The 22,289-nt window shown below is 42.4% G+C and overlaps 1 protein-coding gene across 11 annotated transcripts in view; it reads right to left on the minus strand.

The window, feature by feature from the left end:
- LOC118079302 (protocadherin gamma-C5) overlaps positions 1-22,289 on the minus strand; it is a 269,776-nt gene that overhangs the window by 173,086 nt on the left and 74,401 nt on the right. The window contains exon 2 of one of the 11 annotated variants that reach the window (XM_060278108.1): positions 20,147-21,264. The exons of 7 other annotated variants lie outside the window; for them this stretch is intronic. In XM_060278108.1, coding sequence (XP_060134091.1) covers positions 20,147-21,264 — 1,118 coding nt within the window. 3 more of the 11 variants (XM_035103385.2, XM_060278104.1, XM_060278105.1) reach the window with 3 other exon arrangements.

Here is a 22,289-nt window from a genome sequence, read left to right on the forward strand (position 1 = left end):
ATGATCCCCAATGGGATTATTTCATAGGTAATATTAGATTCACTTACTGCGTGCTACAAAGGTTTCCCCTTCCCAAACACTAGATACCATGGGTGGCATCCAGTGCTCTAGACCCAAGTAGAGCTAAATGGTATCTACAATATACAATTCCACATATTATACAAAATCTATATGCTACACCATGTTAAACAGATAATTATGTAGATCCTATAGGAAGCAAATTTGCTATAAAGGACAACACATCAAGAATTGCACCTACTGCACAACTATCTCGGAAGAAATAATACTGAACTAATCCCTGGATTTGCACCCCAAAATGAGTAAATAGTGGGGATAATTATTGATTCATCAAAGAGAAGATCTATCAGTCCCAACTTCCTTTGGTTTTTGTCTTTATCTGTGACCAATTCTTACTTCCAGGGAATTGAGCCCCCTGAACTTCAAAAAGCATGTCACATTTATACCAGCTGTAGAAATTATAAGGCACAAAAGAAGACATTGGTTGGAAAAGGGAATAATTACACTGATTTGACTGACTGGATTTTAATTTATAGTCCAATGCTTTAGATTATTAGTCTTGTATGATTAATTTTGTTGTAGCGATATATCTTATGTTTAAGATTATTTAAATTTCCTTATTGTTTTGTATCATTTCCTATGTCAACTTGGGGTATGTGGGTTTTATATGGAAATGCTAATTCACTTGGCCTTTCCTTATATTAAAAGTTTCCTTTCACTACTCACAATACATTGCTGTGGTCTGTGACTATCACAATGCATTCATTCATGACAGGCCAAGGTGTGAGCTTTGGGCTAGTGATGTTCCAGTTCAAAAAGCAGAAAGGTCATAGCTCAGTGGTAGAGAATCTGCTTTTCCTTCAAAAGGTTCAATGTTCAATCCTCAGAATCTTGAGATAGGAAAGTGAAGGTCTTCTGTCTGAAGACCTGGAGAGCTGTTGCTAGTTAGTGTGGACAGTACTGAGAGAGACAGTAGTCTTGAGGGAACCTCCAGTTTTACAGAAGTACCAAAAAACACACAAGAGAAGGTGAAACCCAAACTAACCAAAGAGAGCAGAGCATGCTCAGTAGAAACACAATGCTCAATGCCTGTTGAGGAATGGCATATTATGGGAAAAGTTGGCTGAAACCAGACCCCACTTGTTACTCAGTAACATTCAAAGCACAAAAATCTTCAGTAAATACCTCCAAAATTTCAGCTAAGTCTGAAGCAAGTATGCAAACTACAAATTGCATGCACCTTGTCCCCTTACATATGCCAAGAGACCCCACCATTTGCAACATTGCAGGCTATATAGAGATACTTGAATGTGTGTAGGTTCTATAGGGACATTCAGCTGACTTCATGAAGATCAAAATTAGGGAAAGAGGGATATACAAATATCCAAGAGGGAATGAAATAATTAATTAAAATATATTACCTGTAAACTGATTATTACAACATACTTTCAAATATTCAATCTCAGTAAAAAAAATTGCACCAATTGTATAGTAGCAGATACTGCTGAAAAGAAAGCTCTCTGAGATGTGTGAGCTTAAAATATATTAGTACTGTATAGATATGCAGGGAATGCCCAATCAGTTCACCATGTACTGCTGAAAATAAACTCACCATATCAGCTCTATCCATCTCAGAAATTAGGATATGGCCTCCATTAGCAGTCAAAGGTGCATCAGACTTAGTGTTGCATGAAATATTCTCTGCGGTTTGAAGATTGGGTGTTGGAAAGGTGAACTCCTGTACCCTGGACTCAGAAGATAAACACAGCTGATAGGAATACGGCAATGTTCCTTCTTCATAGTTTGGTGGGAAAATGACCGTGTTGTTTGAATGGGGAACAGGAGCAAAACACTGCAGGAATTTGGGATTCCCTGATCGCCGAATCTTCATGAGAATGGCCAGAATCACAGTCAGGAGGAATAAGAATGAGATCAGAGCTAAGGCCAGCACCAAGAAGAACTGTAGATCCGATTGATAGTCGGACTCACTGGGCTGGTGGCTGATTTCTGGAAGTGCCTCCTGGAAGTTCTCAGCAAACACCAGGTTGAGACTCACAGTAGCAGATAGTGGTGGCTGCCCATTATCTTTGACCAAGATGATGAGCTTCTGCTTCACAGCATCTCTTTCCAGAAAAGCCCGTGAGGTCCTGATCTCCCCAGTATGGGAACCAATTGAGAACAGCCCAGGTTCTGTTGCCTGGAGCAGATAGTAGGAGAGCCAAGCGTTGTGTCCAGAGTCAGCATCCACAGCCACCACCTTTGTCACCAGGTAACCCTCCTCTGCTGAGCGAGGCACCATCTCAAACAAGGAGGAGCCCTCTACTCCTTGAGAAGGGTAAAGAATCTGAGGGCTTTGGTCATTCTGGTCCAGAATACACACTCTCACGGTAGCATTGCTGCTGAGGCGAGGGGAGCCTCCATCTTCGGCCCTCACCTCCACTTGAAACTCCCTGACTTGCTCATAGTCAAAGGAGCGCTGAGCATAGATAGTGCCAGTCTCAGAATTAATGGAGAGGTAGGATGAGAGAGGAAGCCCCTCAGTGATGTTGTTGCGAATGGAGTAGGTGATTTGAGCATTCTGGTCCACATCTGGGTCGGAAGCTTTGACCCTGAAAATGGAGGAGCCTGAAGGGTTGTTCTCTGGGACATAGGCAGTATAATAGGGTTTCTCAAAGGCAGGGCAGTTGTCATTGATGTCTGAGATCTGCAGTGTGATGGTTTTGTATGTGGAAAGAGGGGGGTTGCCTTTGTCTGTGGCTGTGACTGTGATGTTGTACTCTGGAGTTCTTTCTCTGTCCAAGGGGGCATCTGTGAGAAGCTTATAATAATTATTGGAGGCTGATACCATTTTGAATGGCAAAGTGTGTTGTATGTCACAAGCAATCTTCCCATTATCTCCAGAATCTCTGTCATTTACATTGATAAGGGCTACCAGGGTTCCTACTTCAGCGTCTTCAGGGACTGGGCTGGATAAAGAGGCAAGAATCACTTCTGGCGCATTGTCATTCTCATCTAGGAGTGTTATTTCAACATTGCAGTGAGCTACTAATCCTCCCCCATCTCTTGCTTCCACTGCCATCACATATCCGTCTGTTTCCTCAAAGTCCAGAGCCTCTTTAAGTGTTATTGTCCCATCTTGTGGATCCAAGTAGAATTTTTGATGAGCACTTTCAGGGATGTTACTAAAACTATAGCTGATCTGGGAATTTGAACCATCATCTCTATCCGTGGCTTTCACTTGTGTAACTGAATACCCTTTGGGAGCATTTTCCTTCAGCTTGACTGTGTATACTTTTTGAGTGAAGACTGGTGGGTTGTCATTTGCATCAATGACGGTGATCCATATTTTGGCTGTTCCAGTTTTGGCAGGCTTCCCTCCATCCAGCGCCGTAAGGATTAATTGGAAACTGCTTTCACTTTCCCGATCCAACTGTTTATTCAATACTAATTCTGCATACTTCTTTCCATCCTTTCTTTCTCTCACTTCCAGAATAAAGTATGGATTTGTGCTAAGGTTGTAATCCTGGAGAGAATTCACCCCAAGATCAGGATCTTCAGCTTGTCCAAGGAGAAATGTGGTGCCTGGTAAAGAGGATTCACTTATCTCCAGCTTGATATTCCCATTTACAAAATGTGGTGCATTATCATTAATGTCTTGGATCTCTACAGTTACATGAAAAATATTCATAGGGCTGCCAACCACCACTTCAAAATTGATGGAGCAGAATGCAGTTTGACCACATAATTCCTCTCTATCAATCCTCTCTCTTACATACAGATTTCCATTTTCTGCACTGAGAGTGAAGTATTGCTTTTTACCTAGGGAAAGGATACGCAGATTGTCATTTCCTATTTCTCCATTATTCAGCCTCAGGTCTTTGGCCAGGTTTCCTACAATGGATCCCTTTTCCATTTCCTCAGGGATGGAATAATTAATGTGCTCTGAGGCAATTTGACTAAACAGAGAGAATAAAAGGAGGAGAGGTACTTGCCTTCTTACTGATCTCCTGTTTTCCTTCTGCCTGTCTTCCATCCCTCTTGCAGGGATATGTGCTTTATCCTTGTTTTCTGTAATCAATTGAGCTGCTGAGGTGTTTCACATTCCCATTAGGATGCAGAAGTACTCAAAAAAGGATGCTAAACAAGGCTGCTGCTGAATTTCTGTATTTTGCTGTGGTTTTTGTTTCTCAGCAAACACTCTGGAAGTCCCTGTATTCTGCTGTTTCCCAGCTCTGTGTGACTGAACAATCACATTGCAGAAGCCGCAGTTCACTGGATTTTCATCTCCATTGTGAGAACTATGTTGGCCAACAGCGGCACTCTGAGTCTCAGATGAGGAACTGCAAGAGGTTTTATCACAGATAACATGGAAGAGATTTGTTTTGTCATTTACACAGTGATGTGTATCGATTGTCAGGAATATTTGGGTAAATAACATATTTTTGTTGATGTGTTTTGTCTGTAGGATAAGCCACAACTCACTGCCATCCAATAAGTACCAGTAGAAAATAAGCAACAATACACTTTTTTGTTTTATATATTCTTAATGTGGAATTTATCCCACCTCCTTCCCCCATTTTCTTTTTAAAAAAAATATCAGGTAGGATATAAATGGGGAGAATAAAAGAATTACAGCACTTACCACATTTTCAAAGTGAAATGTGTAACTTTCTCATTTCCTTCAGAAATGATACCATTTGTGTTATAAAAACATGTGTCTAGAAATTTATTTTATGTTCCTAGAATAGTTACACGTTACAGTAGAAAATATGGATTTGTTGATAAAGTGCACTTCACAGAAATTTGCAGCTGAAATCTGACATCTGCCTTGGATTTGGGACAGTCACCTACTTGGTGGGCGATTTACTTCAGTGGGTGAAGAGGGGGACTTTCATCAATATTTGATACAACTGACCTGGACTAGGTTGGAATTTGGTGGACACTGTGTTTGAGTGGCTCTGGTCCAGCATGGTGTGTAGAATCAAGAAGTTGATGCTGGGGAACTTCTGTTCTAACCCATGGCTCTTGGTCTTTGGGGAAGCTCAAGCCACCACTTCGCTGTGATTTTTAACATTTTCATAAGAGGGCTGAGTGAAGTAATGCAAAGATTTAGCCTGAAATGCCATTAACATATGGATGACGCAGAGCCTGCCCCCCCCCCATTTCATAACCTCAAGGAGGCAGTGGGAAACCTGTATAGGTGTTGTGGTTTTGGATTTGGGGATTAATGAAGGAGAACAACTTGAAATTGAAACCAGGCAAGATGGAAATGTTTGAGTCAGGAAATCTGCTATGTGGTGGTGGCTTACAGTGTATCCTGGATGGCAATATCTCCTCCTAAAGGGACAGGTATGCAGTTTAGGAGTGCTACTCACCCTCTATGAGGGCAGAGGTGGCATTGGTGGAGTGCTTTTCCTACTTTGGCTGCTTCACCAACTGCAGCCTTATCTTGCCTCATAGGTTATATCCAGACTGGATATCTAAAGTGGAGCTGCCCTTAAATATAGTTTGGAAGATTCAGTGGGTTCAGAATGCAGCAGCAAAAATGATTGTAAGAGCTCTGAACACATTAGACCTATTCTGCACCAGTTACATTGTTTGTTCATTTGTTTCCAAGCCCAATTTAAGGTGCTCACATTAAACTTAAAATTCCTGAAAGGGTTGGGCTCAGGTCATCTGAAGGACCATCCACACGCATTTGAATCTGCCTGAGCTTTAAACTCTGTTCTGCCAGTGATAGCTTTTAGGGTACTGGGACAGGGCTTTTTCTGTAGCGGCCCAGCATCTCTGGTGTATCCTCCCCAGGGAAATATATAGGTTCCACCTCCTTCTTTGGTTTCAGATGGCACAAAAAAGACCTTATTCCAATCAGCTTTTAGCTAGTTTATATTGCTGTGTTTTTAATTAACTGTTTTATCTGCTGCCACAGTTTTATTGTTATTGTCTTTTTTGTTGCTGATTTTTATCTGATTATTTTCTCTTATTCATTTAAAATGTTTTAATATTGTTCTTTTTTATTTTTGTGTAATCTTATTATATTGTTTTACTGATTCTTGTAAACTGCCTTGGAATGATAATTTATTCTGAAAGGCGGTTTTAAAATCCATAAATAAATAGATAAAAACCTTCAGTGTAAGCCAAGCATCATTCAAATAGAAATTCACACATAATTTATGCAGAATTTCCGCTCTGTTTGAATGGATGTTGCAAGCAAGCAAACAACCCACATGCAGTTCATCATTGAAGGAATCACAATACCAAAGTTGCCAGTGCTAGTTCTACTCAGAGTAGCCCCACTGAAATTGAATATGACTAACTTACAACCATTATTTACAATTCGTGTAGTCTGAGTAGAACATAGTCTTTAAAAAATCTCATAAATGTCAATTTACTGAGCATTCCACTTTACAACAAGTTTATCTATCAGGAACCTAGAAACAAAAACCAGGATTAAACTAAATGGAAAATACCAGAAAATATATCACTGAAAGAATTAGATTTCATCCTTGATCCTTCTTTAAAATGCTGACAAGTGCAACTTCATAAGCTGAATAGACAATGGTCAGAATGCTAAACTGTGAAGTGCTGGATAAAGTAGGGAGATATTGAAGTAGCAATTGTCAAGACATCATACCCTGCCACTATGACAATCTACATGTTCAGAAAAAGCAGATACTATGTGAGGAATCAACAGTTTATTTTTAAAAGGAAGTAGTTCCAGTTCTAGTTCATCCTGTCCAAATAAGTTTGTACTTTTACAAAATAGTTTAGTTAAAGTTCATCCAAATAGTGACTTTTTAGTTCATAAAAAAATCAGCCTGGCATTCCCCCCCACCCCTAGCATGTAGAATTCTACAAGCTGCTGTGCTTGTATGTATCCTAAAAGTAAACCAGCACCACACACAAATAATATGTAAAAGCCCTCAGGTAGCAACAGAGCTTGGACAGCCTCTCCTAGTCAAGCTTGAAAACACTGGGCTGGATTCATCATTGATCCTTCCAACTCTATAATTCTACAGTTTTCTTAAATAGCTCATTATATAGAGCAGTGGTTCCCAACAGGTGGTCCGGGGACCCCCAGGGGTCCGCGAGCTATGCCAGAGGGGTCCGCAAGATGCTAAAAAATATATTAAATATATTTCGTATGATAACAGATTTTTTGTTTTGGTCGCTTCCTGCATGAGCAGAGTCTAGCGCAAAACTAGAATTAGATAGAGGCAGTAGTTCTGCTGTATGCCGTTAGGTGGCACTTTACAAACACTACTGTTTTGCAAAGAGGCAGCGCGCGCATTCTACTAATGCTCACCTCCCCAAGATGCTTTGCGCGCGTCGGCTTCATTTGTGCGCTACTGTGCAGGTACCCTGTCTTCTCCATTCCCCTCCCTCCTCCCTGGCGCGCGCTGCCTCTTTGCAAAACAGTAGTGTTTGTAAACAAAGCGTTGTTTTTCGCGGAAGCTACAGTTCGCGTAGTTAAAAATGGACCGTTGGTTTAAAAGTGGTTCATCTCATTAAGAACTGAAAATTAAAACTAACTGTATACTGATGGAGTACTCTGTTGTAACTGTAAAAAACGTATAAATATAAAATATAAAAAGACTCTTAATTTGGCTCTCACTTTTTAATTTTAGGATTAGGAATTAATGGGGGTCCTTGTCACAATAGCGGCTCGATGAGGGGTCCTCGAGAAAATTTTGTTGGGAACCCCTGATATAGAGGAAAGATTAATGCAGACACAAGAGAAACACTCATAATTTGGGAAATCCCTTAGCTTCCTACAGACATGTTGACCTCTAGGCGCACCACAATCTGGGTGAATTCTACTCCAACCTATACACCTCCCACAACCCACCTCAACAGGGAATCAAGAACTACCTGGCAGGACTGCCCATGCCAACCGTAACAGAAGACGAACAAGAGTTCATTGGACAGTCCTATCAACCCAGTGGAAATAGAGATTGTCTTCAAAAACCAAAAAGTACATAAAGCCCCAGGCCCAGATGGTTTCACAACAGAATTCTAGAATTATGCTTCCAAAGAGAGGAGTTGGTTACTGACAGTCAAATTGCATCTCACCGATATTGTCATCATAGTCCTTAAAACACATGGAATTAGGAGCATTGCCTCATACACTTTAAGACTAACTATAGACTTCTGCTCTCAGTCAGGGCCGGCTCTAGGTAGAGTCCCGGTGGCGCAGTGCGAAAGGGTGCTGGGCCGGTAGGCAGGGCGCTGCGTGGCAAAGCCACGCGGAAACCACGCTGCGCCCTGCAAGGGCGGGGGCGCCGGAGCGATCTCCGCCCCCCAATGCCAGGGCGCCCAACTTGCTTGAGGCTGCCCTGCTCTCAGTAATATTATATACATAAATTACAAAGGAGAGAACTGATACAAATAAAGGCCAATTTACCATCTCCATTTCCCTGTCACACAGAGAAAGAGAGAGGAGGAGGAGGAGGAGAAATGCCATGGAGCTTGTGCAATTTTTCTATTAAAAAAGAAGAAGTTAGCCTTCCATCCACTAAGAAAAGGTGGAAAAGGTGTTACTGATTTTGTAACAGTATTATGTGAATACTGAGTAAAAGACAAACTATGGCAATTTCCACAAAAGTATGGAGGCATTCTATTTGGATTTTCCTCATTGATAAACAGCATGGCTTACACAAATAATTCTGGATAACAATTCTTACCTCTTCATCATTAGCCATCTCAGAATGAAAATTGTTTCCGCTGTTGCCTGTAAAAGGCATAGCAGGTTTCTCACTGCCAATAATATTGTCTGCAATCTGTATATTTGGTGTTACGAAGGCAAACTCATTCTTCCTGGTCTCAGAAGACAGACACAGCTGGTAGGAATAGGGCAAAGTCCCATCTTCAAAGTTGGGTGGGAAGATGGCCCCATTCTTGGAATGGGGAACAGGACCAAAGCACTGTAGGAACCTGGGATGCCCTGATTGACGGAGCTTCATGGTAACGGCCAGAATGACAGTCAAGAGGAACAAGAAGGAGATCACAGCTAAGGCCAGCACCAAGTAGAACTGCAGGTCAGACTGATACTCCGAGCTGCTGGGCTGGCTCTTCATTTCCGGAAGGGCCTCCTGAAAGTTCTCAGCAAACACCAGGTTCAGAGTAATGGTGGCCGAGAGAGACGGCTGCCCGTTATCCTTCACCATGATGACCAATCTCTGTTTCACAGCATCTCTCTCCACAAAGGCCCTGGAGGTCCTGATCTCTCCAGTATGAGAGCCAACCGTGAAGAGTGCCGGCTCAGTGGCCTGAGTCAGGTGGTAGGAGAGCCAGGCATTGTGTCCAGAATCTGCATCCATGGCCACCACCTTGGTGACAAGATAATCTGCCTTGGCCGAACGAGGCACCATCTCAAACAAGGCTGAGCCCTTGGCTTCTTGTGAGGGGGACAGGATACGAGGGCTGTTATCATTCCGATCAAGAACAAACACCCTGACGGTCACATTGCTGCTGAGAGGGGGAGAACCCCCATCTTGGGCCTTCACTTGCAGCTGGAACTCTCTGAATTGTTCATAGTCAAAGGATCTCTGGGCATATATGGTGCCGGTCTCAGAATTAATGGAGATATAGGAGGAGATGGGAAGCTCCTCAATGTTGCTGTTGAGGATGGAGTACATGATCCGTGAGTTCTGGTCCACATCAGGATCAGAGGCTTTGATAGTGAAAATGGAGACACCTGAAGGATTGTTTTCTGGCACGTAGATGCTGTAGGATGGTTTCTGAAATGTAGGGGCATTATCATTGATATCTGAGATCTGTAGTGAGATTGTTTTGTGTGTAGAAAGAGGTGGAGTTCCTTTATCAGTGGCTGTGATTGTAATATTATATGCAGGAGTTCTTTCTCTGTCCAAGAGACTATCTGTCTGGAGCTTGAAGTAATTGTTAGATGAGGGTAGAACTTTGAAGGGTAAATCATCTTGTAAGTAGCAAGTGACCTTTCCGTTATCACCACTATCTTTGTCATTTACATTGATCAGAGCAATGACTGTTCCTGATATAGAATCTTCCGGAACTGGACTAAACATGGAGGCTAAAGTAACCTCTGGGGCATTATCATTCTCATCATGAACACTTATTTCAACTTTGCAATGTGTCACTAATCCACCTCCGTCTTTGGCTGCTACTGATAAAGTATATTCATTGATATTCTCAAAGTCCAATAACCCTATAAGTTGGATCGAGCCATTCAATGGATCTAGACTGAATTTCTTGTTGGCATTCAGTGGTATATTACTAAAATAATACCTGATTTGGGCGTATGAACCTTCATCATTATCAGAAGCTGTAACCTGGAGCACAAGCGATCCAACTGCAACACTCTCCCTCAAACTGACCTTGTAAACCTCTTGGGTGAAGATAGGTGGGTTGTCATTGGCATCTGTGACATTAATCCGTATTTGGGCAGTTCCAGTCTTCCTAGGTTCACCCCCATCCAAGGCTGTGAGGATCAAGTGAATAGTCTGTTCACTTTCCCGATCTAGTGGTTTCTGAAGCACTAAGTCTGCAAATTTATTTCCATCATGAGTCTCTTTAACATCCAGAGTAAAATACTGATTGGAGCTAAGGTGGTAATTCTGGAGAGAATTCATCCCAATGTCAGGATCTTCAGCTTTCCCAAGGAAAAACCGTGTTCCTAACAAAGTTAGTTCACTTGTTTCTAAGTTGATATTGCCACTGAGAAAGAACGGTGCATTGTCATTTATATCTTGAATTGTAATTGTCACATGAAAAATATTAAGGGGATTTTCCATTACCACCTCAAAATTAACAAGACAGAGTGGAGTTGTGCCACATATTTCCTCTCTGTCAATCCTGTCATTTACATAGAGATTTCCATTTTCTGCATTGATACTGAAATACTGCAGTTTATTCACAGAGACAGCATGCAGATTGCGCCTTCCTATATCTCTGGCATTCAGTCCCAAATCCTCAGCAAGATTCCCCACAACCGAACCCTTTGGATTCTCCTCAAGGATAGAATAACGAATCTGCTCTGAGGCAGCCCAGCAGGAGAAAGGCAAAAATAAGAGAAGCAGTACTTGCCTTCGGAATGCCATTCCATTGTTTTTGTTTATTCTTTCCATACAGATCCCTGAGAAACAGCTGTCTCCTTTTTTCAGCTTGTAATGATCAATTTGTCATCTGATCACAAGGAATCTCCACAACAAAGGCTAAGATGGTTTTCTGCCTAGGTAAACTGGTTCCTTCTTAAGCTTTTACTGACCTTTCCAGCAAGGTTGCTTGGTTGTTGTGATCTGCTGTTACTGTGCAGAAATGGTGAAGCAATCCCTTTCTAGGAAACTATCTGTGGGTCTCCTGCATCCTCTCTGTGGCTTCCACACTGGCTGACAGTGACATCCTGAGGCTCAGATTGAGAATTGCAAGGGATTCTTTCTCATTCAACTTACAGTATAATTGAGAAGCAACCTGGATGTGTTCATATTTTGGAGTGTTTGGAACAAACAGAATCTGGAAGCATCCAGGAGAGTTCTCTTCGGTCCTCCACCGTTTATGTTGTCAAATTACAGTTGAATGTCAACATTATTTTATCCATGTCAAGGACTTTCAATATAAGAACAGAATTGTCTTGTGGCATCTTAAAGCAAATGTGGCATAAGTTTTCATGGACTAAAATAATGACTGTGATATTGCTATTAGTTTAGTGTAAAGAATGGGCACCCAAGTTAGTCCAAAAAGAATTGGCACCCAAACAAAATCCTGAGCTTGGCAGAGCAGAAATCAGAATGCAAGCATTATTATCCCACTTTTTTATTTTGAATTATTATTATTATTTCAAAAAAAGAGGTTTAAAGACTCTCTCAAGGCAAATTTTTAAAAAATGTCGTATAAACACCGACAACTAGGAAACACGAGCACTCCAATTGGAGAACAGCCTTTACCAAAGGTGTCATGGGCTTTGAAGACACTCAAACTCAGGACGAAAAGGAGAAATGAGCTAAGAGGAAGGCACACATGGCAAACCCTCCCCATGATCAACTCCTGCCCAGAAACCTGTGTCTCCACTGTGGAAGGATGTGTGGATCCAGAATTGGCCTCCATAGTGACTTACAGACTCACTGCTAAAACCCTGTTTTGGAAGACAATCTAACACAGCTTCGAGTGATCGCCAAAGAAGAAGAAGAAGAAGATTGTTATTATTATTCCACCCATTTGACTGGGTGGCGCTGTGGGTTAAATCACAGAGCCTAGGGCTTGCCGATCAGAAGGTCGGCGGTTTGAATCCCCGCAACAGGGTGAGCTCCCGTTGTTCAGTCCCAGCTCCTGCCAACCTAGCAGTTCGAAAGCACGTCAAAGTGCAAGTAGATAAATAGGTACCACTCCTGTTGGAAGGTAAACGGCATTTCTGTGCACTGCTCTGGTTCGCCAGAAGCGGCTTAGTTATGCTGGCCACATGACCTGGACGCTGTACGCCGGCTCCCTCGGCCAATAAAGCGAGGTGAGTGCTGCAACCCCAGAATCATCCGCGACTGGACCTAATGGTCAGGGGTCCCTTTACCTTTACCTTTAAGACATCAAACATTAAAACCTTCCCTATACAGGGCTATCTTCAGATGTCTTCTAAAAGTTGTTTGACATCTGATGGGAGGGCATTCCACAGAGCGGGCATAACTACCGAGAAGGCCTTCTGCCTGGTCCGCTGTAATTTCATTTCTTGCAGTGAGGGAACTGCCAGAAGACCCTTGGAGCTGTACCTGAGTCTTGGCTGAATGATGGGGGTGGATACGCTACTTCAGGTATGCAGGGCCAAAGTATTAGGGCTTTAAAGGTCAGCACCAACACTTTGAATTGTGCTTGGAAATGTAACAATAACATGCACACTTTTACAGGTAGGTAGCTGTGTTGGTCTGACGTAGTCAAAATAAAAAATAAAAATTCCTTCCAGTAGCACCTTAGAGACCAACTAAGTTTTTCATAGGTACGAGCTTTCGTGTGCATGCACACTTCTTCAGATATGCACACTTTTACTTATCAATATGACTTCAATTTCACTTGGATCCCAGATGCAATTTTAAAACATCTCCAGTAATTTTTACCGGTACCTGCTCATAAATCTCCCACTAACCACTGCTTCTTTCTATGTTACACAAATAGCCTTTCTAAGATATCAGAATAATCTTATCCGAAGGCAAATGACTTTGCACCCTGTAAGAGGAAGGGAGTACAGGGAACCCCCTCCTCTAATCAGGAGCAGCTCATCGACTAGTAGTCATGAGAGCGCAGACTCAGCAGAGGCAAGGCAGGAAATAGGAAGAGGGGACCGGGGCTCTGACAGCCTGGGAGAGCATGAGCTCCACAGCCAGGAACTGAGGGAGGAGAGCAGGGGGGAAAGGGAAAACATGGAGCGCATACCTTTGCCCCCGGTTCCGGAATTAAGGAAAAGACGGAAAGGGAGGAGACTGTCCATCCAGCGCCTTTTATGTTGGAAAAGGGGGCGCAGGGGGGCAGTCCCGGATTCTGCATCGGACTGAGAAGACATGTTTCCTGACACCGCATTACACTGTACATAGAGCGCACCAATAAAGATTGTTTAAAGACAAGCAGGTGCAGAGTCGTTACTCTAGAGTAGCCGCAACAACCTCTGACACACCCCAAATCAAATTATTTCTTCCAATGAAACAACTGCAAAAATTCAAATGCTTTCTTCTTCTTCTTCTTCTTCTTCTTCTTCTTCTTCTTCTTCTTCTTCTTCTTCTTCTTCTTCTTCTTCTTTCTTCTTCTTCTTCTTCTTCTTCTTTCAGTGTTCAATGGTACTCAAACATTTCATTTATCTACTGCTCTCCTTATGCCGGAAAAGGCTGTACTAGGTGGCAGGGAGCTTGTTTGCAGGCTGCTAGTTAAGAGCCTGGGAGACACACCTATGGTGACTATATGATTTATATATATATATATATATGTAAATACTTCAGTGTGGTTCACTTTGCTACAAAAGCAAGGAAGCTCCTGGAAGCATTCCTGATGGAAATAGGTCACCTCAAGTCATTTTGTACAGGTCACAGCTTGGGCAATGCAATGCCATCAAGCCAACATTTCAGTAGGGTGTTTCTGAGGATATGGGTCCATTACTCAAGAGACTAACTTTAATCATGTTAACTGAAGAGTGACTACTGCTCTCCACAAAGGGAAAACTTGGACCTCCCCCCATCCTGCTATGAACTGCAGAGCTACACCTGGATAGGAAAGGAAAGGCTGTTCAGAGATGTCACCTTCCTATATCCAATCAATTTTGGAATTTTCTATGAAGCTTTTGTCCAGAAAGGAATAAAACCAGGCTTCTGAGGGCCCAGTTTGCAATAAGGTGGATTTTGAGAAGGTAGCAGAAGAACATATTGCTCCTTGGAGGAGACCCAAGTGAGTGATGGACTGCCTCTGCTTTACTGCAATGGCTAATTGTTACCTTCTAGATTTAGTTGAAAGTTTAAAAGCAGTAGTGATGCAGGTATATTCCTGGGCTATCTTGCTCAAAGTGAGGCAGTTCACCTTCCTCACAGGGAGACATGGTGATGGGGTGGTTGCTCCAGAAAGCCCAACAAGAGCCAGGTTGGTGGTGGGTGGCATAGGCAGTGAGACAAGTGTGTGCAAGTTGGCCGTACTAATCTGGCTCTCATTCGGCTGACAAAATACATTTGTTTAAACACGTCAAATGCAATCTCAGCCATATTTTGCTACCATTGTTTCTCCAATCACAATCTGAGATATAGTGATTATATGAGGAAGTACCTTAGGTATTCAGAAGCAGGGGGAAAATAATACTAAGTTACTATTAGAACATTTGTGAAGCACTTTTCACATTTAAAATGAACTAGAAACATAAAAGTACTATTAAAGCAGGTTCTACCTTTGGTGAGGGACGCGGGTGGTACTGTGGGTTAAACCACAGAGCCTAGGGCTTGCCAAACAGAAGGTCGGTGGTTCGAATCCCCCATTATTCTAAAATTAAGCCATGTAGTTGGGACCCTTCCCTCTAATTTTCATTGCCTTAAAGCAGAACAAAATATACCGGTACAGCTTTCTGAGGGTATAAGGTGCATCTTTCTCTCGGTCTCTCTCTCTCTCTCTCTCTCTCTCTCTCTCTCTCTCTCTCTCTCTCTCTCTCTCTCCATCCCTCCCACTCTCTCATCCCACTCCCCATGTCTCTCAAACACATTTTTCATTAAAGGTATGAAGTGGAAGAACAGAGGTTCATCAGTAAAATGAAGTAATGATAAACTAGATAAAGGTTAGATGACATACATAGCATTTTCATTATGCCACATCCACATCCAATGAATGTGTAGAGGGGAAGGAAGTAAGATCATACTCATCTCCATAATTTCAGTTGAAGATCTGAACATTTACAAATAGGCCTGTACACATACCAATAGACCCTTCCATTTGCAAGATTTCTGATGACAAAGAAAATGCCTATTTGAGAACACCTGTACAGCATGTTCTGTACAGAACTTCATATTCAAGTACACCTGTGAGGTTCAAGCAGTGGGGGTAGCTGCCCCATCTTCATGTGAACTGAATGTTTATATGAAAAAACTGAGATAAATCAGCTTAAAATATATTAGTTGTCTACAGACATAAAGAAAATGCTTAAAATGTTAACCTGTTACCACTGAAAATAAACTCACCATATCAGCTTTATCCATCTCAGAAATTAGGATATTGCCTCCATTGGCAGTCAAAGTCACATTAGACTTATCTGCAGTTTGAAGATTGGGTGTTGGAAAGGTGAACTCCTGTACCCTGGACTCAGACGATAAGCACAGCTGATAGGAATACGGCAATGTTCCTTCTTCGTAGTTTGGTGGGAAAATGACTGTGTTGTTTGAATGGGGAACAGGAGCAAAACACTGCAGGAATTTGGGATTCCCTGATCGCCGAATCTTCATGAGAATGGCCAGAATCACAGTCAGGAGGAATAAGAATGAGATCAAAGCTAAGGCCAGCACCAAGAAGAACTGTAGATCCGATTGATACTCGGAGTCATTGGGCTGGTGGCTGATTTCTGGAAGTGCCTCCTGGAAGTTCTCAGCAAACACCAGGTTGAGACTCACAGTAGCAGATAGTGGTGGCTGCCCATTATCCTTGACTAAGATGATGAGCTTCTGCTTCACAGCATCTCTTTCCAGAAAAGCCCGTGAGGTCCTGATCTCCCCAGTATGGGAACCAATTGAGAACAGCCCAGGTTCTGTTGCCTGGAGCAGATAGTAGGAGAGCCAAGCGTTGTGTCCAGAGTCAGCATCCACAGCCACCACCTTTGTCACCAGGTAACCCTCCTCTGCTGAGCGAGGCACCATCTCAAACAAGGAGGAGCCCTCTACTCCTTGAGAAGGGTAAAGAATCTGAGGGCTTTGGTCATTCTGGTCCAGAATACACACTCTCACGGTGGCATTGCTGCTGAGGCGAGGGGAGCCTCTATCTTCGGCCCTCACCTCCACTTGAAACTCCCTGACTTGCTCATAGTCAAAGGAGCGCTGAGCATAGATAGTGCCAGTTTCAGAATTAATGGAGAGGTAGGATGAGAGAGGAAGCCCCTCAGTGATGCTGTTGCGAATGGAGTAGGTGATTTGAGCATTCTGGTCCACATCTGGGTCGGAGGCTTTGATCCTGAAAATGGAGGAGCCTGAAGGGTTGTTCTCTGGGACATAGGCAGTATAATAGGGTTTCTCAAAGGCAGGGCTGTTGTCATTGATGTCTGAGATCTGCACTGTGATGGTTTTGTATGTGGAAAGAGGGGGGTTGCCTTTGTCTGTGGCTGTGACTGTGATGTTGTACTCTGGAGTTCTTTCTCTGTCCAAGGGGGCATCTGTAAGAAGCTTATAATAATTATTGGAGGCTGATGCCATTTTGAATGGCAAAGTGTGTTGTATGTCACAAGCAATCTTCCCATTATCTCCAGAGTCTCTATCATTTACATTAATAAGGGCTACCAGGGTTCCTACTTCAGAGTCTTCAGGGACTGGGCTGGATAAAGAGGCAAGAATCACTTCTGGCGCATTGTCATTCTCATCTAGGAGTGTTATTTCAACATTGCAGTGAGCTACTAACCCTCCCCCATCTCTTGCTTCCACTGCCATTGCATATCCTTCTGTTTCCTCAAAGTCCAGAGCCTCTTTAAGTATTATTGTCCCATCTTGCGGATCCAAGTAGAATTTCTGGCGAGCAATTTCTGGGATGTTGCTAAAATTATAGTTGATCTGGGCATAAGAACCTTCATCTCTGTCAGTAGCTTTCACTTGTACCACTGAAGATCCTTTCGGTGTGTTCTCTTTGAGGTTCACCATGTAGACTTCTTGATTGAATACTGGTGGGTTGTCATTTGCATCAATGACATTAATCCATATTTTGGCTGTCCCAGTTCTTGTGGGCTTGCCTCCATCCACAGCCACAAGGATTAATTGGAAACTGTTGTCACTTTCCCGATCCAACTGTTTATTCAGCACTAATTTTGAACTTTTTTTTCCATCTTTTATCTCACTCACTTTCAAAATAAAGTATGGATTTGTGCTAAGGCGGTAATCCTGAAGAGAATTCACCCCAAGATCAGGATCTTCAGCTTGTCCAAGGAGAAATGTGGTGCCTGGTAAAGACAATTCACTTATCTCCAGCTTGATATCCCCATTTACAAAATGTGGTGCATTATCATTAATGTCTTGGATCTCTACAGTTACATGAAAAATATTCATAGGACTCCCAACCACCACTTCAAAATTGATGGAGCAGAATGCAGTTTGACCACATAATTCCTCTCTATCAATCCTCTCTCTTACATACAGATTTCCATTTTCTGCACTGAGAGTGAAGTATTGCTTTTTACCTAGGGAAAGGATACGCAGATTGTCATTTCCTATTTCTCCATTATTCAGCCTCAGGTCTTTGGCCAGGTTTCCTACAATGGATCCCTTTTCCATTTCCTCAGGGATGGAATAATTAATGTGCTCTGAGGCAATTTGACTAAACAGAGAGAATAAAAGGAGGAGAGGTACTTGCCTTCTTACTGATCTCCTGTTTTCCTTCTGCCTGTCTTCCATCCCTCTTGCAGGGATATGTGCTTTATCCTTGTTTTCTGTAATCAATTGAGCTGCTGAGGTGTTTCACATTCCCATTAGGATGCAGAAGTACTCAAAAAAGGATGCTAAACAAGGCTGCTGCTGAATTTCTGTATTTTGCAGTGGTTTTTGTTTCTTAGCAAACACTCTGAAAATCCCTGTATTCTGCTGTTTCCCAGCTCTGTGTGACTGAACAATCACATTGCAGAAGCCGCAGTTCACTGGATTTTCAACTCCATTGTGAGAACTATGTTGGCCAACAGCGGCACTCTGAGTCTCAGATGAGGAACTGCAAGAGGTGTCTTATGTCTTCGGCAAACAACATACAAGGGATTTCTTGCCACTTTCTTATATATGTGGGTAGCAAGCAAAACACATAATGTCTTTTGTGATTTTGCAAAAGCAACAACCCAAAATGTATTTTTTATATTTTTATCATTACAAACCACAGTAACTCAAATTCTTTAGAGTATCTATAATAGTACAGGAGAAGTCATCACATCTCCATCTACCTGCTTATTGTGAGAAACTTGAGATAATGTTACAAAAAGCTTCCAGGACTTGCAACAACTTTTTTCGTTTAAAGATATATAATGTTGTCAATAAACCTTCCTTTAGTGGTGCAGAGGTATGCATTTAAAATTGTTATATATATGGTTCTATTGTAGAATAAGAATATTAATATTTCAGTTTTGTACACAGGCATCCCTCCCTCTTACATGAGAGCAATCTGCTTGTAGCCATGTAAATGTGTGGTGTTGTGAAACAATTAAATAATTAAATTCAAACCTGGAAATGCCAGAAAAGAGCTGAAATGTCCACGTGGCTCGCAAGGAGACCCTCCATGGAGCCCAAGGAGGACGGCAATGAGGGCAGAGGAAGCCCGGAAGAGACCGGAAGCACAGCGAGGCTTTATTTAGGCTGCTCAGCCTCCTTGCCTAACAGCTGATGTGCAGGGTAGCACAGCAGCAACCACTTTCCCATACATCCTGAAGTCTCCTGCCAACCCCATAACTTCAATTCTAGTTGTGGATACTTTTGGATACAGTAGAGCACCAAATAGGGCATTTAAAGGGTGTTTGGAGGGGGGACACTTTACACGATTTCAGTTATGCCTGCAGGGGCCAGGAACATAACCCCTGTGTAAGTGGAGGGAGGGAGACAACTGTACTTTTCAGAACTAATCCAGTACTTACACAGCATGAATCTTTGTTTTGCTACAGATGTATGTATGACATTCAGTTAAATCTGGTTGACTTGCATGTACAGTATCTGTTTGACACACACATACAGATATGTGTTTATTGACAGCTTCCTGCCAATGTTCCCCATACCCTTTTGTCAGTCAGTGACCTTTAGGGGCTATGTACCTGGTTACTTTGGCATATTCATCTGCTTACTGCAACATTTATGAAGTGCTGGTGGTGAGTGAATTTAAAAAATCTGAACTATTTTACTCTGTCAATTTCTGACCATAAGTATTTAGGTAGACTTGCTAGACCCACATGGATTAGTAACATATTTCCAGCTACTAAGAATGCTGCAGGTTTATTGACCTGCAGTCCTACCAGCCTGTCCATGAACATATAACTTGTATTCCATCCTTAGCTCTTCACCTGCAGCCCATCTAGGAGACCTTCTGCCTCTGGTCCTTCCTTGCTTGATTTGGCCAAGATTTCACCAAATAATAATTTACCACTATAGCCGCAACATGTGACATAATTATAATGGTGATTGTCTGGCATCATTTAATTTTGTTAACTAATATAAGCTTCGCTCTACAAAAAAGAAAAAGAAAAAAAGTTGCTGGTATAGCAAACTTGGCTACAAAATAATCTTAGGATTTAAATCAATGACAAAGAAAAAGTGTTGCACTTTCTGAGAGCAACCTAAAAAAAAGAACATTCTACAACCTCTTTAATTGCCAATTGCTGAGAGGTATATAGCAGCTAGAGTAAGCTAGATGTAAACAATTAATATTTCCATCATAGTTATGATTAAAAGTTATTGAAAATGCAGCATAAATAATTTTTGAAAAGAAAATTTACCTTGTCATCATTAACTTTCTCCAAATGCAAATTGCTTTCACTTCTCCCCGTGAAAGGATCATAAGATTTCTCACCACTAAGAATATTGTCTGCAATCTGTATATTTGGTGTCAGGAAGGCAAACTCATTCTTCCTGGTCTCAGAAGATAGACACAGCTGGTAGGAATAGGGCAAAGTCCCATCTTCAAAGTTGGGTGGGAAGATGGCCCCATTCTTGGAATGGGGAACAGGACCAAAGCACTGTAGGAACCTGGGATGCCCTGATTGACGGAGCTTCATGGTAACGGCCAGAATGACAGTCAAGAGGAACAAGAAGGAGATCACAGCTAAGGCCAGCACCAAGTAGAACTGCAGGTCAGACTGATACTCCGAGCTGCTGGGCTGGCTCTTCATTTCTGGAAGGGCCTCCTGAAAGTTCTCAGCAAACACCAGGTTCAGAGTAATGGTGGCCGAGAGAGACGGCTGCCCGTTATCCTTCACCATGATGACCAGTCTCTGTTTCACAGCATCTCTCTCCACAAAGGCCCTGGCGGTCCTGATCTCTCCAGTATGAGAACCAACCGTGAAGAGTGCCGGCTCAGTGGCCTGAGTCAGGTGGTAGGAGAGCCAGGCGTTGTGTCCAGAATCTGCATCCACGGCCACCACCTTGGTGACAAGATAATCTACCTCGGCCGAACGAGGCACCATCTCAAACAAGGCTGAGCCCTTGGCTTCTTGTGAAGGGGACAGGATACGAGGGCTGTTATCATTCCGATCGAGAACAAATACCCTGACGGTCACATTGCTGCTGAGAGGGGGAGAACCCCCATCTTGTGCCTTCACTTGCAGCTGGAACTCTCTGAATTGTTCATAGTCAAAGGATCTCTGGGCATAGATGGTGCCGGTCTCTGAATTAATAGAGATATAGGAGGAGATGGGAAGCTCCTCAATGTTGCTGTTGAGGATGGAGTATGTGATCCGTGAGTTCTGATCCATATCGGGATCAGAGGCTTTGATAGTGAAAATTGAGGCACCTGAAGGATTGTTTTCTGGCACGTAGATGTTGTAGGCTGGTTTCTGAAAAGTAGGGGCATTATCATTGATATCAGAAATCAATAGTGTGATAGATTTATGTGAGAAGAGAGGGGGAGTGCCATTGTCAGAGGCTGTGACTGAGATATTGTACTCTGGAGCTATTTCTCTGTCAAGTGGACTGTCTGTGAGGAGCTTGTAGTAATTGTTAGATGAGGGAAGAATTTTGAAGGGTAAATCATCTTGTAAATAGCAAGTGACCTTTCCATTATCTCCACTATCTTTGTCATTCAAATTGATCAGAGCTATTAAGGTACCAGGCAGAGAAGCTTCAGAGACTGGGCTAAACAAGGAAACCAGGGTTACCTCGGGGTAATTGTCATTCTCATCAATAACTCTTATTTCAACTTTGCAATGCGTCTCTAATCCACCTCCATCTTTTGCTGCAACTGTCAAAGTGTATTCTTTGGCTTTCTCAAAATCCAGTTGCCCTACAAGTAGGATTGAGCCATTCAGTGGATCTAGACTGAATTTCTTGTTGGCATTCAGTGGTATATTGCTAAAGTGATACCTGACTTGGGCGTATGAACCTTCATCATTATCAGAAGCTGTAACCTGGAGCACAAGCGATCCAACTGCAACACTCTCCCTCAAACTGACCTTGTACATCTCTTGAGTGAAAACAGGTGGGTTGTCATTGGCATCTGTGACATTAATCCATATCTGGGCAGTCCCTGTTTTTCTAGGTTCACCCCCATCCAACGCTGTGAGGATCAAGTGAAGTTTCTGTTCGGTCTCTCGATCTAATGGTTTCTGCAGCACTAAATCTGCAAATTTATTTCCATCATGAGTCTCCTTAACATGCAAAGTCAAATATTTATTAGGGCTCAGCTGGTAATTCTGTAGGGAATTCATCCCAATGTCAGGATCTTCAGCTTTCCCAAGGAGAAATCTGGTGCCTGGCAAAGTGGATTCCACAATCTCTAACTTGATATTAATTTTCAAAAAATGTGGGGTGTTGTCATTAATATCCTGAATTTCCACAGTTATATGGAAAACATTTAAAGGATTTTCAATCACCACCTCAAAATTAACAAGGCAGAGTGGAGTTGTGCCACATATTTCCTCTCGA

The sequence above is a fragment of the Zootoca vivipara genome, chromosome 8 (assembly GCF_963506605.1).
Source record: "Zootoca vivipara chromosome 8, rZooViv1.1, whole genome shotgun sequence".
Taxonomy (NCBI): Eukaryota; Metazoa; Chordata; class Lepidosauria; order Squamata; family Lacertidae; genus Zootoca; species Zootoca vivipara.